We start from the raw sequence: 16558 nt of genomic DNA, 5'->3' as shown, positions 1-16558 counted from the left end.
CCCTGCTTTATAGTGTACTACTGTAGACCAGGGGCTGTAGGGAATAGGGTGCCACCTCTGCTTTATAGTGTACTACTGTAGACCAGGGGCTGTAGGGAATAGGGTGCCACCTCTGCTTTATAGTGTACTACTGTAGACCAGGGGCTGTAGGGAATAGGGTGCCACCTCTGCTTTATAGTGTACTACTGTAGACCAGGGGCTGTAGGGAATAGGGTACCACCTCTGCTTTATAGTGTACTACTGTAGACCAAGGGCTGTAGGGAATAGGGTGCCACCTCTGCTTTATAGTGTACTACTGTAGACCAGGGGCTGTAGGGAATAGGGTGCCACCCCTGCTTTATAGTGTACTACTGTAGACCAGGGGCTGTAGGGAATAGGGTGCCACCTCTGCTTTATAGTGTACTACTGTAGACCAGGGGCTGTAGGGAATAGGGTGCCACCCCTATTCATTAGTGTTCATTAGTGTTACACACCGTAGCAAAACGTTTTGCAACGGAAAACAGAAATCAGCTGTGTTCTTAATTGGACAATTTCAGGTAGTAACTCTCTGTTTCAGTAAGTTTTCTTCCGTTTAATGCTTTATGAAGACAGGCCCAGGACTCAGGGACTGTGTATCAGCCAGCTCCGACAGACAGTTAGTGGCAGTGATGTGTATCAGACCTGCAGTGCTTCTCTAAAATCTCCGTAACTATCTACACACACGGAACACACTGCCTGTCTGTGGAAACATACAGGCTAACTCAGTCTCCGTTAGATCACTCTCTCTCGTCACACCAGGCGGCGCGGGCCACGGCGTGGAAGTGCTTGCCAACGGTCAACCCGGGGCTGCTAGGCCAAGACACTTCAGATCTTAAGCAAGCAGGATGTCAAATTGGTAAACAATGGAAAGTGAACAGGGAGGCAGGGTTATTGTTTCAGAGTAAACACCACACAAGTAGTGGCCTACATGATGAAGTAGGCCTACTGTATTTAGTAGTAGTCTACATGATGAAGTAGGCCTACTGTATTTAGTAGTAGTCTACATGATGAAGTAGGCCTACTGTATTTAGTAGTAGTCTACATGATGAAGTAGGCCTACTGTATTTAGTAGTAGTCTACATGATGAATTAGACTAGGCCTACTGTATTTAGTAGTAGTCTACATGATGAATTAGACTAGGCCTACTGTATTTAGTAGTAGTCTACATGATGAAGTAGGCCTACTGTATTTAGTAGTAGTCTACATGATGAAGTAGGCCTACTGTATTTAGTAGTAGTCTACATGATGAATTAGACTAGGCCTACTGTATTTAGTAGTAGTCTACATGATGAATTAGACTAGGCCTACTGTATTTAGTAGTAGTCTACATGATGAAGTAGGTCTACTGTATTTAGTAGTAGTCTACATGATGAAGTAGGTCTACTGTATTTAGTAGTAGTCTACATGATGAAGTAGACCTACTGTATTTAGTAGTAGTCTACATGATGAATTAGACTAGGCCTACTGTATTTAGTAGTAGTCTACATGATGAATTAGACTAGGCCTACTGTATTTAGTAGTAGTCTACATGATGAATTAGACTAGGCCTACTGTATTTAGTAGTAGTCTACATGATGAATTAGACTAGGCCTACTGTATTTAGTAGTAGCCTACATGATGAAGTAGGTCTACTGTATTTAGTAGTAGTCTACATGATGAAGTAGGCCTACTGTATTTAGTAGTAGTCTACATGATGAATTAGACTAGGCCTACTGTATTTAGTACTAGTCTACATGATGAATTAGACTAGGCCTACTGTATTTAGTAGTCGTCTACATGATGAAGTAGGTCTACTGTATTTAGTAGCAGTCTACATGATGAAGTAGGTCTACTGTATTTAGTAGTAGTCTACATGATGAAGTAGGCCTACTGTATTTAGTAGTAGTCTACATGATGAAGTAGACCTACTGTATTTAGTAGTAGTCTACATGATGAATTAGACTAGGCCTACTGTATTTAGTAGTAGTCTACATGATGAAGTAGGCCTACTGTATTTAGTAGTAGTCTACATGATGAAGTAGGCCTACTGTATTTAGTAGTAGTCTACATGATGAAGTAGGCCTACTGTATTTAGTAGTAGTCTACATGATGAAGTAGGTCTACTGTATTTAGTAGTAGTCTACATGATGAAGTAGACCTACTGTATTTAGTAGTAGTCTACATGATGAAGTAGACCTACTGTATTTAGTAGTAGTCTACATGATGAATTAGACTAGGTCTACTGTATTTAGTAGTCGTCTACATGATCAAGTAGGCCTACTGTATTTAGTAGTAGTCTACATGATCAAGTAGGCCTACTGTAGTTAGTATTAGTCTACATGATGAAGTAGGCCTACTGTATTTAGTATTAGTCTACATGATCAAGTAGGTCTACTGTATTTAGTAGTAGTCTACATGATGAAGTAGGACTACTGTATTTAGTAGTAGTCTACATGATGAATTAGACTAGGCCTACTGTATTTAGTAGTAATCTACATGATGAATTAGACTAGGCCTACTGTATTTAGTAGTAGTCTACATGATGAATTAGACTAGGCCTACTGTATTTAGTAGTAGTCTACATGATGAATTAGACTAGGCCTACTGTATTTAGTAGTAGTCTACATGATGAATTAGACTAGGCCTACTGTATTTAGTAGTAGTCTACATGATGAATTAGACTAGGCCTACTGTATTTAGTAGTAGTCTACATGATGAATTAGACTAGGCCTACAGTATTTAGTAGTAGTCTACATGATGAAGTAGGCCTACTGTATTTAGTAGTAGTCTACATGATGAAGTAGGCCTACTGTATTTAGTAGTAGTCTACATGATGTAGTAGACCTACTGTATTTAGTAGTAGTCTACATGATGAAGTAGGTCTACTGTATTTAGTAGTAGTCTACATGATGAAGTAGGCCTACTGTATTTAGTAGTAGTCTACATGATGAATTAGACTAGGCCTACTGTATTTAGTAGTAGTCTACATGATGAAGTAGGTCTACTGTATTTAGTAGTAGTCTACATGATGAAGTAGACCTACTGTATTTAGTAGTAGTCTACATGATGAAGTAGGACTACTGTATTTAGTAGTAGTCTACATGATGAATTAGACCTACTGTATTTAGTAGTAGTCTACATGATGAATTAGACTAGGTCTACTGGATTTAGTAGTAGCCTACACGATCAAGTAGGCCTACTTCCTTTTTAGCTAACTCTTTCCCCCCTTCCCGTCTTCACACTCTGCTCAAGAACAACTTTGGTTGTCCCAAATGGCACCCTATGCCCTATATAGTGCACTACTTTAGACCAGAGACTCTGTAGTGTAGTATAGAGGAAATAGGGTGCCATTTGTGATGCAAATTTTGACAGAGGGAGAGGAAGACAGAGGGAGGGGGAGAAGAGGGGGAGAAGAGAGGAAGACACAGAGAGAGAGAGAGAGAGGGAGACGAAGACGGAGGTGGAGGAAGACGGAGGTGGAGGAAGACGGAGGTGGAGGAAGACGGAGGTGGAGGAAGACGGAGGTGGAGGAAGACGGAGGTGGAGGAAGACTGTGGGAGGGGTTTATTTAACTTCTGTTTATTATCTATTTCACTTGCTTTGGCAACGTTAACATTTGTTTTGAGGGAGAGATTATTCTCCCCTACTCTATCCCAGGCTGAAAGGTGCTCGTTGTTTTTGTTCCAATCAGAATTGGAAAGAGTGAAATCACAGTGGAAGAGCAGTCTAATCACTGTTAGTTTTTTTCATGTGTCCACTGTCCCGCTGTGCATCATGTTTGTCATCTATTTATAGACCGCGATACTCCTCATTGAACTGAATGACCTTGGTGTCGAACTGGTGTGTGTGAACTGTCCCGGGCTGTTTTCTCTTTGTGGTGTAAGATACAGGACAAGTCAACCCCCACTCCCTACAGACGGGGGTGTAATGGAGACCTATAGGTGTGTGTGTTCAGTATCATAGTGTGTGAAAGAGAGCCCTACACACAGACCCAAGTGTTAGAAAAGGATGTCTAGAGTAGCGCTTGGTACTCTGTGTGACCTTATGTTAGTAAACTGGAGTCATGAGGGGGTGTGGTAATGATCCCCGCTCCACCAGTCCTTTCAGGTTACGGATGGGGTCAAGGTTAAGTTACGCCGCTCCACCAGTCCTTTCAGGTTACGGATGGGGTCGGGGTTAAATTACGCCGCTCCACCAGTCCTTTCAGGTTACGGATGGGGTCAGGGTTAAATTACACCGCTCCACCAGTCCTTTCAGGTTACGGATGGGGTCAGGGTTAAATTACGCTGCTCCACCAGTCCTTTCAGGTTACGGATGGGGTCAGGGTTAAATTACGCTGCTCCACCAGTCCTTTCAGGTTACGGATGGGGTCGGGGTTAAGTTATGCCGCTCCACCAGTCCTTTCAGGTTACGGATGGGGTCAGGGTTAAGTTATGCCGCTCCACCAGTCCTTTCAGGTTACGGATGGGGTCAGGGTTAAATTACGCCGCTCCACCAGTCCTTTCAGGTTACGGATGGGGTCAGGGTTAAATTACGCCGCTCCACCAGTCCTTTCAGGTTACGGATGGGGTCAGGGTTAAATTACGCCGCTCCACCAGTCCTTTCAGGTTACGGATGGGGTCAGGGTTAAGTTACGCCGCTCCACCAGTCCTTTCAGGTTACGGATGGGGTCAGGGTTAAATTATGCCGCTCCACCAGTCCTTTCAGGTTACGGATGGGGTCAGGGTTAAGTTATGCTGCTCCACCTGTCCTTTCAGGTTACGGATGGGGTCAGGGTTAAGTTACGCCGCTCCACCAGTCCTTTCAGGTTACGGATGGGGTCAGGGTTAAATTATGCCGCTCCACCAGTCCTTTCAGGTTACGGATGGGGTCAGGGTTAAGTTACGCCGCTCCACCAGTCCTTTCAGGTTACGGATGGGGTCAGGGTTAAGTTATGCCGCTCCACCAGTCCTTTCAGGTTACGGATGGGGTCAGAGTTAAATTACACCGCTCCACCAGTCCTTTCAGGTTACGGATGGGATCAGGGTTAAGTTACTCCGCTCCACCAGTCCTTTCAGGTTACGGATGGGGTCGGGGTTAAATTACGCCGCTCCACCAGTCCTTTCAGGTTACGGATGGGGTCGAAGTTAAATTACACCGCTCCACCAGTCCTTTCAGGTTACGGATGGGGTCGGGGTTAAATTACGCCGCTCCACCAGTCCTTTCAGGTTACGGATGGGGTCGGAGTTAAATTACACCGCTCCAACAGTCCTTTCAGGTTACGGATGGGGTCGGAGTTAAATTCTGTAATCGGATAGGAGTTACACACGTTGATACAGTATTATATTATAGTATTGTATTATATTATAGTATTATATTTGTGTGTGTTGGTCTTTGTCTCATCGTACTGGATTCAGGATTGGGTCATTCATATGGGTCATTCGTTTGGACTTACTACATGTGTTTGTGTTACCTAGGATTAGTCTGCGGCGACTATTGCTTAGCAACTGTTGTTGACACGTCTTTGTGACAATGTACTGCTCAGCTCACATGAAGGACTGTCCCCTTCTCTCACCTCCCCCCCTCCTCTGTCCCTGTCTCTCTTTTTGCCCTCAGTTGTTTCTTCCCATCTGTTGCTGTCCCTTTCTCCTCTCTCTCTCTCTCTCTCATTCATTCTTTCTCTCTTGCTCCCTTCTTTTTTTACCTTCTCTCCCTCGTTCTCTCTCTCTATCCCTTCCTCCCCCTCTCCGTTAGAGAGAGACCAGAGCGCTAACTACAGGCAGAGATGAAGAGGCAAAGCAAGAGGTTTTACTCTGCCCAAAATCTGTCCATGAAAATAAGACCATGAAGTGAGGAATTTCTGTATGAAGATTTTGTCAACAACAAAAAGGGACTTCCTCATTTGGAAGTTTCGTAATGGTTAGGTTGTAAGGAATGCACTGATAAGTGGACGCACATGGCATTTCGGCAACTTTGGAGAAAACAAATCGGTTTATTTTGGAATTGTGCCTGTTGTGATAGAGGACTCAGCATAGATATATTCTTATCGGCAGACTCAACAGCCTTGGTTTCTCAAATGACTGCCTCGCCTGGTTCACCAACTACTTCTCAGACAGAGATCAGTGTGTCAAATCGAAGGGCCTGTTGTCCGGACCTCTGGCAGTCTCTATGGGGGTGCCACAGGGTTCAATTCTCGGGCCGACTCTCTCCTCTGTATATATCAATGATGTCGCTCTTGCTGCTGGTGATTCTCTGATCCACCTTTACACAGACGACCCCATTCTGTATACATCTGGCCCTTCTTTGGACACTGTGTTAACTAACCTCCAGACGAGCTTCAATGCCATACAACTCTCCTTCCGTGGCCACCCGTAGCACGCACTCCAGCAGGTATATTTCACTGGTCACCCCCAAAGCCAATTCCTCCTTTGGCCGCCTTTCCTTTCAGTTGTCTGCTGCCAATGACTGTAACAAATTGCAAAAATCACTGAGGCTGGAGACCCATATCTCCCTCACTAACTTTAAGCAACAGCTGTCAGAGCAGCTCACAGATCACTGCAACTGTACATAGCCCATCTGTAGATTGCCCATTTAACTACCTCATCCCCATACTGTTATTGTTTGTTTTTGCTCCTTTGCACCCCAGTATCTCTACATGCACATTCATCTTCTGCACATCTATCACTCCAGTGTTTAATTGCTAAATTGTAATTATTTCGCCACTATGGCCTATTTATTGCCTTACCTCCCTTATCCTACCTAATTTGCACTCACTGTTTATAGACTTGTTTTCTCTCTTGTGTTATTGACTGTATGTTTGTTTGTTCCATGTGTAAGTCTGTGTTGTTGTTTGTGTCGCACTGCTTTGCTTTATCTTGGCCGGGTCGCAGTTGGAAATGAGACCTTGTTCTCAACTAGCCTACCTGGTTACATAAAGGTGAAATAAATAAATAAATATTTTTTTTTACACGTTTTAGCATGAACATTGCAATTGAGGGCTTCCACCATTTTAAAGTAGTCAATTGGGTGGGGATTCCTGTGAGTTGGCAGCAATCATCCAGTTAAGAAGAAAATGGAGATGGCCTCACTAGAGGTCGACCGATTATGATTTTTCAACGCCAATACCGATTATTAGAGGACCAAAAAAAGACGATACCGATCAATCAGCCAAATTATTTGTATTTATTTATTTCATTTGGTTTAATTAATGCAAAAACAAAGTGATGGAGAAGAAAGTAAAAGTGCAATATGTGCCATGTAAAAAAGCTAACGTTTAAGTTCCTTGCTCAGAACATGAGAACATATGAAAGCTGGTGGTTCCTTTTAACATGAGTCTTCAATATTCCCAGGTAAGAAGTTTTAGGTTGTAGTTATTATAAGAATTCTAGGACTATTTCTCTCTATACCATTTGTATTTCATATACCTTTGACTACTGGATGTTCTTATAAGCACTTTAGTATTGCCAGTGTAACAGTATAGCTTCCATCCCTCTCCTCGCCCCTACCTGGGCTCGAACCAGGCATACATCGACAACAGCCACCCTCGAAGCATCGTTACCCATCGCGCCACAAAAGACGTGGCCCTTGCAGAGCAAGGGGAACAACTACTCCAAGTCTCAGAGCGAGTGACGTTTGAAGCACTATTAGCGCGCACCCCGCTAACTAGCTAGCCATTTCACATCGGTTACACCAGCCTAATCTCGGGAGTTGATAGGCTTGAATTCATAAACAGCAGAGCTGCTGGCAAAACGCACGAAGGTGCTATTTGAATGAATGCTTACGAGCCTGCTGGTGCCCACCATCGCTCAGTCAGACTGCTCTATCAAATCATAGACTTAATTCTAACATAATAACACACAGAAATACGAGCCTCAGGTCATTAATATGGTCGAATCCGAAACTATCATCTCGAAAACAAAACGTTTATTCTTTTATCTAACGGGTGGCATCCATCAGTCTAAATATTCATGTTACATTGCACAACCTTCAATGTTATGTCATAATTACGTAAAATTCTGGCAAATTAGTTCGCAATGAGCCAGGCGGCCCAAACTGTTGCATTTACCCTGACTCTGCGTGCAATGAACGCAAGAGAAGTGACACAATTTCACCTGGTTAATATTGCCTGTTAACCTGGATTTCTTTTAGCTAAATATGCAGATTTAAAAATATATACTTCTGTGTATTGATTTTAAGAAAGGCATTGATGTTTATGGTTAGGTACACGTTGGAGCAACGACAGTCCTTTTTCGCGAATGTGCACCGCATCGATTATATGCAACGCAGTACGCGCTAGATAAACTAGTAATATCATCAACCATGTGTAGTTAACTAGTGATTATGATTGACTGATTGTTTTTTATAAGTTAAGTTTAATACTACCTAGCAACATACCTTGGCTTCTTACTGCATTCGCGTAACAGGCGGGCTCCTCGTGAGGCAGGTGGTTAGAGATTTGGACTAGTTAACCGTAAGGTTGCAAGATTTAATCCCCGAGCTGACAAGGTAAAAATATGTCGCTCTGCCCCTGAACAAGGCAGTTAACCCACCGTTCCTAGGCCGTCATTGAAAATAAGAATGTGTTCTTAACTGACTTGTCAAGTTAAATAAAGGTGTATAAAAAATAAATGAATCGGCGTCCAAAATTACCGATTTCCGATTGTTATGAAAGGTTGAAATCGGCCCTAATTAATCGTCCATTCCGATTAATCGGTCGACCTCTAGTACGTACGGTCACTGTGGGGACGACGTCATCGATGCACTTTTTGATGAAGCCAATGACTGAGGTGGTAAACTCCTCAATGCCATTGGATGAATCCCGGATCATATTCCAGTCTGTGCTACCAAAACAGTCATGTAGCGTAGCATCCGCGTCATCAGACCACTTCTGTATTGAGCGAGTCACTGGTACTTCCTGCTTTAGTTTTTGCTTGCAAGCAGGAATCAGGAGGATAGAATTATGGTCAGATTTGTCAAATGGAGGGCGAGGGAGAGCTTTGTACGCATCTTTGTGTGTGGAGTAAAGGTGGTCTAGAATTGTTTTCTTTCTAGTTACACACGTGACATGCTGGTAAAAATTTGGTAAAACTGATTTAAGTTGCCTGCATTAAAGTCCCCGGCCACTAGGAGCGCCACTTCTGGATGAGCATTTTCTTCTTTGCTTATGGCCTTATACAGTTGGTTGAGTGAGGTCTTAGTGCCAGCTTCGTTCTGTGGTGGTAAATAGACGGCTACAAATAATATAGACGAGAACTCTCTTGGTAGAGATGATAATGTGATCTACAGCTTATCATAAGGTACTCTACCTCAGGCGAGCAATACCTCAAGATTTCTTTCATATTAGACATTGCTCACCAGCTGTTCCCTGTATAGTGCACTACTTTAGACAAGAGCCCTAATAGGGTGCTATGTGAAATCACCAAACCTACCTGTCTCTCTCCAGTCTCTACATCTCTCTAGCTGGTTTTAAGGAGTAGGTTTATAGTTGTCTTTGTCTTCCCCACCTAACATAGTAGGTATTAAAGTATCACAGACTTGACAAGTAGGCACGCAATGGATTATGGTCGTTGTAGTTAATGACCATGTTTTCAGCACTAAACTATGTAGAATATTGGCCTATTGAAAACTACAACTCCCTACTACGTCGTACAGTTCAGGCTGGATCTGATTTATCTCTAGAGAAACTACAACTCCCTACTACATCGCACAGTTCAGGCTGGATCTGATTTATCTCTAGAGAAACTACATCTCCCTACTACATCGTACAGTTCAGGCTGGATCTGATGTATCTCTAGAGAAACTACATCTCCCTACTACATCGTACAGTTCAGGCTGGATCTGATTTATCTCTAGAGAAACTACATCTCCCTACTACGTCGTACAGTTCAGGCTGGATCTGATGTATCTCTAGAGAAACTACATCTCCCTACTACATCGCACAGTTCAGGCTGGATCTGATGTATCTCTAGAGAAACTGCGATGTGGCATTGAGTTCATAGAACAATGGAAAGAATTCAACTAATTGAACCAATGTTGGTCAATTGGTTTTAAAAAATCAAAAAATAACTGAACTGTCGGTTAATTGCTCAGCACTAGCGTTCGCGCTGTGTGTCCCCATTTTAAGAGCGGCCATTTTAAGAGCGGTGCCAAAGGAGACGGCCATTTTAAGAGCGGTGCCAAAGGAGACTGCCATTTTAAGAGCGGTGCCAAAGGAGACGGCCATTTTAAGAGCGGTGCCAAAGGAGACGGCCATTTTAAGAGCGGTGTCAAAGGAGACGGCCATTTTAAGAGCGGTGTCTAGGGAGAGCAGCAGACAGCAGTTCCACTCACTCAATGTTGAGCCCCTTCGGTTTGTGAACCAAATGGCACCCTATTCCCTATTTAGTGCACTACTGTTGCCCTATGGGCCCTTGTCAAAACGAGTGCATTACATAGGGAATAAGATGCCATTTGGGATGCATACGCCGTGTACAGCGGCCAAATGCCCGTAGTATTATTGACGTGACACGTCACTAACCCCTCCCCCTCTATCTAATAGACCTCCATCTCCAGTCGTTGTGTGTGCTGTGTTGTCACGGTAATGGCTTGGTGACAGGCCCTCGGTGGGCGTGAGGGATGAGCTGTGGGGGTAATGACCGAGTTTCTGTCTGCGGAAGAGGAGGAGATAGGACAAGGGGATGACGCTGACTGCTGGAAGAAGCGGAGTTGGCAGGATAAGTTCTGCTCCCGTTCATTTTCAACGAGGGAACCTGGAGAAACGTGCAGGGGATTGTGGGAAGGCGAGAACCCTTGCTTGCGGGGTGGTAGAAAAAGTTTGATTCTGCGATACTTTATGCAAATTTCTCCCGGCCACCGCTGCTGTTAACCAATCAGGTGAGGAGCAGACGTTTGCTTGAAACTCCTCCGTTCATGAAACGGTTCCTCCTGTGGTTTAGTTCCGGGCAAACAAAACAACCAATCACCTCTGCTTTTCCAATTCTATATTGATGTTGCTTTGCTAGAATACAGAGACATAATCAGAAGATCAATGTTGTGAAAATCTCCCCCCCCCCCCCCCCCCCCCATCAACACCAGCATCTCTACAATCCTCCTCCAGGCCACTGACCTTTTGATTTCGCCTCTGTATTCTAAAATCATCCTCAGCAAATAAACCAGGTAGAATTACAACACTCCCCACACCACATTATTTTCCTAATTTCACATGTTTGATTAGCCTGCATATTGACAGCTGCTTATTTTCATGTTGCTAGAATACAAGGATTGGATTCGCACTAAACAATTTAATGTCAGAAAAATAATATACAGCCTCTGTATGATCTACTGGTATCAGGTAGATTGAGAACGTATAGCTAGCTCAACAATGTGCAACCGCTGTGAGTTTATCAGGGATGTAACGATTCACCGATGTGGATCGGTCCACCGTTCAGCTGTTTTTTAAAACATGAGTTCATTGTTTTACCGGCCCCCCCCCCCCCCCCTCCAAAACCGATCCAAATGTAGCATCGGCAGGAAATCGACTGCAAATGTTACGAATCGCCGCGGTTTACTACCATTCCGAAAATGCCTCATCTTTTGTGATGACTGTGTCCTCTCCGTCAGTGTCAAACTAAGCGTGTATATTAACGACTCAACACAATTACATGCCATTTTGCGTGTGGAACGATCCCAGGCAATGTCAGTAGCCTGGTCTAGTGGTTCCCACATTTTTTTATAGTCCTGTACCCCTTCAAACATTCAACCTCCAGCTGTACCCCCTCTAAGCACCAGGATCAGCGCATTCTCAATTGTTTTGTTGTTGTTGTTGCCATCATTGACCTCCCGGGTGGCGCAGTGGTCTAGGGCACTGCATCGCAGTGCTAGCTGCACCACCAGAGTCTCTGGGTTCGTGCCCAGGCTCTGTCGCAGCCGGCCGCAACCGGGAGGTCCGTGGGGCGACGCACAATTGGCATAGCGTCGTCCGGGTTAGGGAGGGTTTGGCCGGTAGGGATATCCTTGTCTCAGTACGTAAAAAAAAATGTAATAAAATGTATGCACTCTACTGTAAGTCGCTCTGGATAAGAGCGTCTGCTAAATGACTAAAATGTAAATGTAAAGCATTGTAAGCCAGCCACACCCACAATATACGATACATTTATTAAACATAAGAATGAGTGAGTTTTTGTCACAACCCGGCTCATGGGAAGTGACAAAGAGCTCTTATAGGACCAGGGCACAAATGATAATATAATAATAATCAATAATTTTGCTCTTTTATTTAGTTATCTTACATATAAAACCTTATTTGTTCATCAAAAATGGTGAATAACACACCACAGGTTAATGAGAAGGGTGTGCTTGAAACGATGCACATAACTCTGCAATGTTGGGTTGTATTGGAGAGAGTCTCAGTCTTAAATCATTTTCCACACACAGTCTGTGCCTGTATTTAGTTTTCATGCTAGTGAGGGCCGAGAATCCACTCTCATATAGGTACGTGGTTGCAAAGGGCATCAGTGTCTTAACAGAGCGATTTGCCAAGGCAGGATACTCTGAGTGCAGCCCAATCCAGAAATCTGTCAGTGGCTTCTGATTAAATTCAGTTTTCACAGAACCGCTTGTTGCAATTTCTATGAGGCTCTCCTGTTCAGATATCGGTAAGTGGACAGGAAGCAGGGCATGAAAGGGATAATGAATCCAGTTGTTTGTGTCACCCGTTTCAGGAAAGTACCTGCATAATTGCTCACATATTGCGATGTCACATTTGACATTGTCCGTAAGCTTGAGTTCATTTCCACATAAAAAAAAAATCATACAATGATGGAAAGACCTGTGTGTTGTCCTTGTTAATGCAGACAGAAATGAGCTCCAACGTATTAATCATAGCCTCAATTTTGTCCCGCACATTGAATATAGTTGTGGAGAGTCCCTGTAATCCTAGATTCAGATCATTCAGGCGAGAAAAAACATCACCCAGATTAGGCCAGTCGTGTGAGATACTCATCATCATCGGTCAGACAAGTGAAAATGATGGTCAGTAAAGTAAACTTTAAGCTTGTCTCTCAATTTAAAAAAATGTGTCAATACTTTGCCCTTTGATAATCAGCGCACTTCTGGATGTTATAAACGCGTTACATGGTCGCTGCCCATATCATTGCATAGTGCAGAAAATACATGAGAGTTCAGGGGCCTAGTTTTGGTGGCATCACTGTAGTGTCCAAAACGTCTTTCAAGCTATCAGGCATTCCCTTGGTAGCAAGAGCCTCTCAGTGGATGCTGCAGTTCTACCCAAGTGGTGTCGGGAGCAACTACTTGCGCGCGTTACCATTCCACTATCTCTCCCTGTCATGGCTTTTGCTCCATCAGTACAGATACCAACACATCTTGACCACCAAAGTCCATTTGATATCACAAAGCTGTCCAGTACTTTAAAAAAAATATCCTCTTCTGTTGTCCTGGTTTCCAGTGGTTTGCAGAAGAGGATGTCTTCATTAGTTGACCATAAACGTAACGGACATATACCAGGAGCTCCAGCTGTAACGCATAGAATTCACTGGCTTGTATGCGAATCAGTATTTGTTTCAAAACATCTCCTGCGATGTCACTGAAGCGTCATGAAACAGTGTTGATTGATCAAGGCATTGTCTGTATAGTTTTTTGGGGCGTTTTTCCCCCCAGCATTGTCCCAGCCATTTCCTCGGCAGGAGGAAGAATTAAGAACTTCACAATAGTATGGGGGCTTTCCTGTCCTAGCCACTTGGTAGCTCACCATATAAGACTCTTCTAACCCCTTCTTATTAATGGTACCTGTTGCTTTTATACATATCTTACTACTCGAAAGTAGTCTTAATTTTCGCTCAAACTCCTGTGGCTTATTTTTCAAATTGTCATGTTTTGTTTCTAAATGTCTGCGCCAGAATAAAGGTTTCATCGAGTTGTGAGATAGGACTTTTGCACATACGCTACCGTTCAAGTGTTTGGGGTCACTTAGAAATGTCCTTGTTTTTGAAAAAAAAGCAATTTTTTTTTGTCCATTTTTAAAATAACATCAAATTGATCAGAAATACAGTGTAGACATTGTTAATGTTGTAAATTACTATTGTAGCTGGAAACGGCTGATTTTTAATGGAATATCTACATAGGTGTACAGAGGCCATAGGTGTATATCACTCCTGTGTTCCAACGGCACGGTGTGTTAGCTAATCCAAGTTTATCATTTTAAAAGGCTAATTGATCGTTAGAAAACCCATTTGCAATTATGTTAGCACAGCTGAAAACTGTTGTCCTGATTTAAAGAAGCAATAAAACTGGCCTTCTTTAGACTAGTTGAGTATCTGGAACATCAGCATTTGTGGGTTTGATTACAGGCTCAAAATAGCTAGAAATAAAGAACTTTCATCTGAAACTCGTCGGTCTATACTTGTTCTGAGAAATGAAGGCTATTCCATGCGAGAAATTGCCAAGAAACTGAAGATCTCCTCATATTACGCTGTGTACTACTCCCTTCACAGAACAGCCAATAGAGTACTACCAATAGAGCTGGTATTTTTCCCTATGGACGCGGGCCTTACTTATTTTTTTTATTTTTTGACCATTTATACATTTTCGAGCAAAAGGAATGAGCAGCAGCTACAGACCCAATCTGTCTGGCGGGAGGTCCAATCTGTCTGGCGGGAGGTCCAATCTGTCTGGCGGGAGGTCCAATCTGTCTGGCGGGAGGTCCAATCTGTCTGGCGGGAGGTCCAATCTGTCTGGCGGGAGGTCCAATCTGTCTGGCGGGAGGTCCAATCTGTCTGGCGGGAGGTCCAATCTGTCTGGCGGGAGGTCCAATCTGTCTGGCGGGAGGTCCAATCTGTCTGGCGGGAGGTCCAATCTGTCTGGCGGGAGGTCCAATCTGTCTGGCGGGAGGTCCAATCTGTCTGGCGGGAGGTCCAATCTGTCTGGCGGGAGGTCCAATCTGTCTGGCGGGAGGTCCAATCTGTCTGGCGGGAGGTCCAATCTGTCTGGCGGGAGGTCCAATCTGTCTGGCGGGAGGTCCAATCTGTCTGGCGGGAGGTCCAATCTGTCTGGCGGGAGGTCCAATCTGTCTGGCGGGAGGTCCAATCTGTCTGGCGGGAGGTCCAATCTGTCTGGCGGGAGGTCCAATCTGTCTGGCGGGAGGTCCAATCTGTCTGGCGGGAGGTCCAATCTGTCTGGCGGGAGGTCCAATCTGTCTGGCGGGAGGTCCAATCTGTCTGGCGGGAGGTCCAATCTGTCTGGCGGGAGGTCCAATCTGTCTGGCGGGAGGTCCAATCTGTCTGGCGGGAGGTCCAATCTGTCTGGCGGGAGGTCCAATCTGTCTGGCGGGAGGTCCAATCTGTCTGGCGGGAGGTCCAATCTGTCTGGCGGGAGGTCCAATCTGTCTGGCGGGAGGTCCAATCTGTCTGGCGGGAGGTCCAATCTGTCTGGCGGGAGGTCCAATCTGTCTGGCGGGAGGTCCAATCTGTCTGGCGGGAGGTCCAATCTGTCTGGCGGGAGGTCCAATCTGTCTGGCGGGAGGTCCAATCTGTCTGGCGGGAGGTCCAATCTGTCTGGCGGGAGGTCCAATCTGTCTGGCGGGAGGTCCAATCTGTCTGGCGGGAGGTCCAATCTGTCTGGCGGGAGGTCCAATCTGTCTGGCGGGAGGTCCAATCTGTCTGGCGGGAGGTCCAATCTGTCTGGCGGGAGGTCCAATCTGTCTGGCGGGAGGTCCAATCTGTCTGGCGGGAGGTCCAATCTGTCCGGCGGGAGGTCCAATCTGTCCGGCGGGAGGTCCAATCTGTCCGGCGGGAGGTCCAATCTGTCCGGCGGGAGGTCCAATCTGTCCGGCGGGAGGTCCAATCTGTCCGGCGGGAGGTCCAATCTGTCCGGCGGGAGGTCCAATCTGTCCGGCGGGAGGTCCAATCTGTCCGGCGGGAGGTCCAATCTGTCCGGCGGGAGGTCCAATCTGTCCGGCGGGAGGGTCCAATCTGTCCGGCGGGAGGGTCCAATCTGTCCGGCGGGAGGGTCCAATCTGTCCTGCGGGAGGTCTGAGTAGAACAGTTTGATCACTCATTTTTTTGGTTTAACACTCCAGGCCACGATAATGGACCAATAAGGTTACGTATCGTCATGTGGCTGTGTACCAAATATAGTCTGCCTCAAAACCATCTGAGTCATGAGTCTCCTCTTTTGTTGTCCGCAGCACTAGTGTGTGTTTGTTTGTGTGTGTGGGTGTGGGTGGGTGGGTGTGGGTGGGTGTGGGTGTGGGTGGGTGTGGGTGTGTGGGTGGGTGGGTGTGCCGTTTCGCTCTACGCTGCCAGATGAGACTGAGGCAGGTTTATTTTGACGGCCCATAATTCCAGGTTCCAAAACCACAGATCTCTGGAGCACAGGGATAGAGGGAGGTGTAATGCCCTGCTTACACACAACACACCAACACCTAGTCAGACACAGAGACAGACATGCACACCATTTGGCCTGAGAGTTATGGGTGACTTAATAGCATTTTAAACATTCATGTTGGTTAATGAAGACAACATATAATCCATTGAATCATTCACAGAATCATCTACTTGAGGATATGTTACCGCCTGCCACGTTGATACTA

The 16558-nt window shown here is 45.0% G+C and overlaps 2 protein-coding genes across 2 annotated transcripts in view; one reads left to right on the top strand and one right to left on the bottom strand.

Annotated features, from left to right (window-relative positions):
- The window catches only part of LOC129858943 (nuclear receptor coactivator 2-like), a gene marked incomplete in the record, with an annotated part of 197553 nt that overhangs the window by 10000 nt on the left and 170995 nt on the right, over positions 1–16558 (top strand).
- Positions 756–16024, bottom strand: LOC129858880 (basic salivary proline-rich protein 2-like). Its single transcript, XM_055928116.1, has 2 exons — positions 14589–16024; positions 756–849 (listed from the first exon to the last, which is right to left on the bottom strand). The coding sequence occupies exons 1-2, from the start codon at positions 16022–16024 to the stop codon at positions 756–758; spliced, it is 1530 nt and encodes a 509-aa protein (XP_055784091.1).

The sequence above is a fragment of the Salvelinus fontinalis genome, chromosome 7 (genome assembly GCF_029448725.1).
Source record: "Salvelinus fontinalis isolate EN_2023a chromosome 7, ASM2944872v1, whole genome shotgun sequence".
Taxonomy (NCBI): Eukaryota; Metazoa; Chordata; class Actinopteri; order Salmoniformes; family Salmonidae; genus Salvelinus; species Salvelinus fontinalis.
This window is presented reverse-complemented; position numbering and strand designations above follow the sequence as displayed.

Excerpts from the sequence above, each read along its gene's own strand:
- LOC129858880 (XM_055928116.1), bottom strand. The coding sequence starts at position 16,024 with ATGAGTGATCAAACTGTTCTACTCAGACCTCCCGCAGGACAGATTGGA. Across the intron at positions 850-14,588 it reads CCTCCCGCCAGACAGATTGG|ATCTGAAGTGTCTTGGCCTA; the intron begins GTCTGTAGCTGC and ends TGCTTGCTTAAG.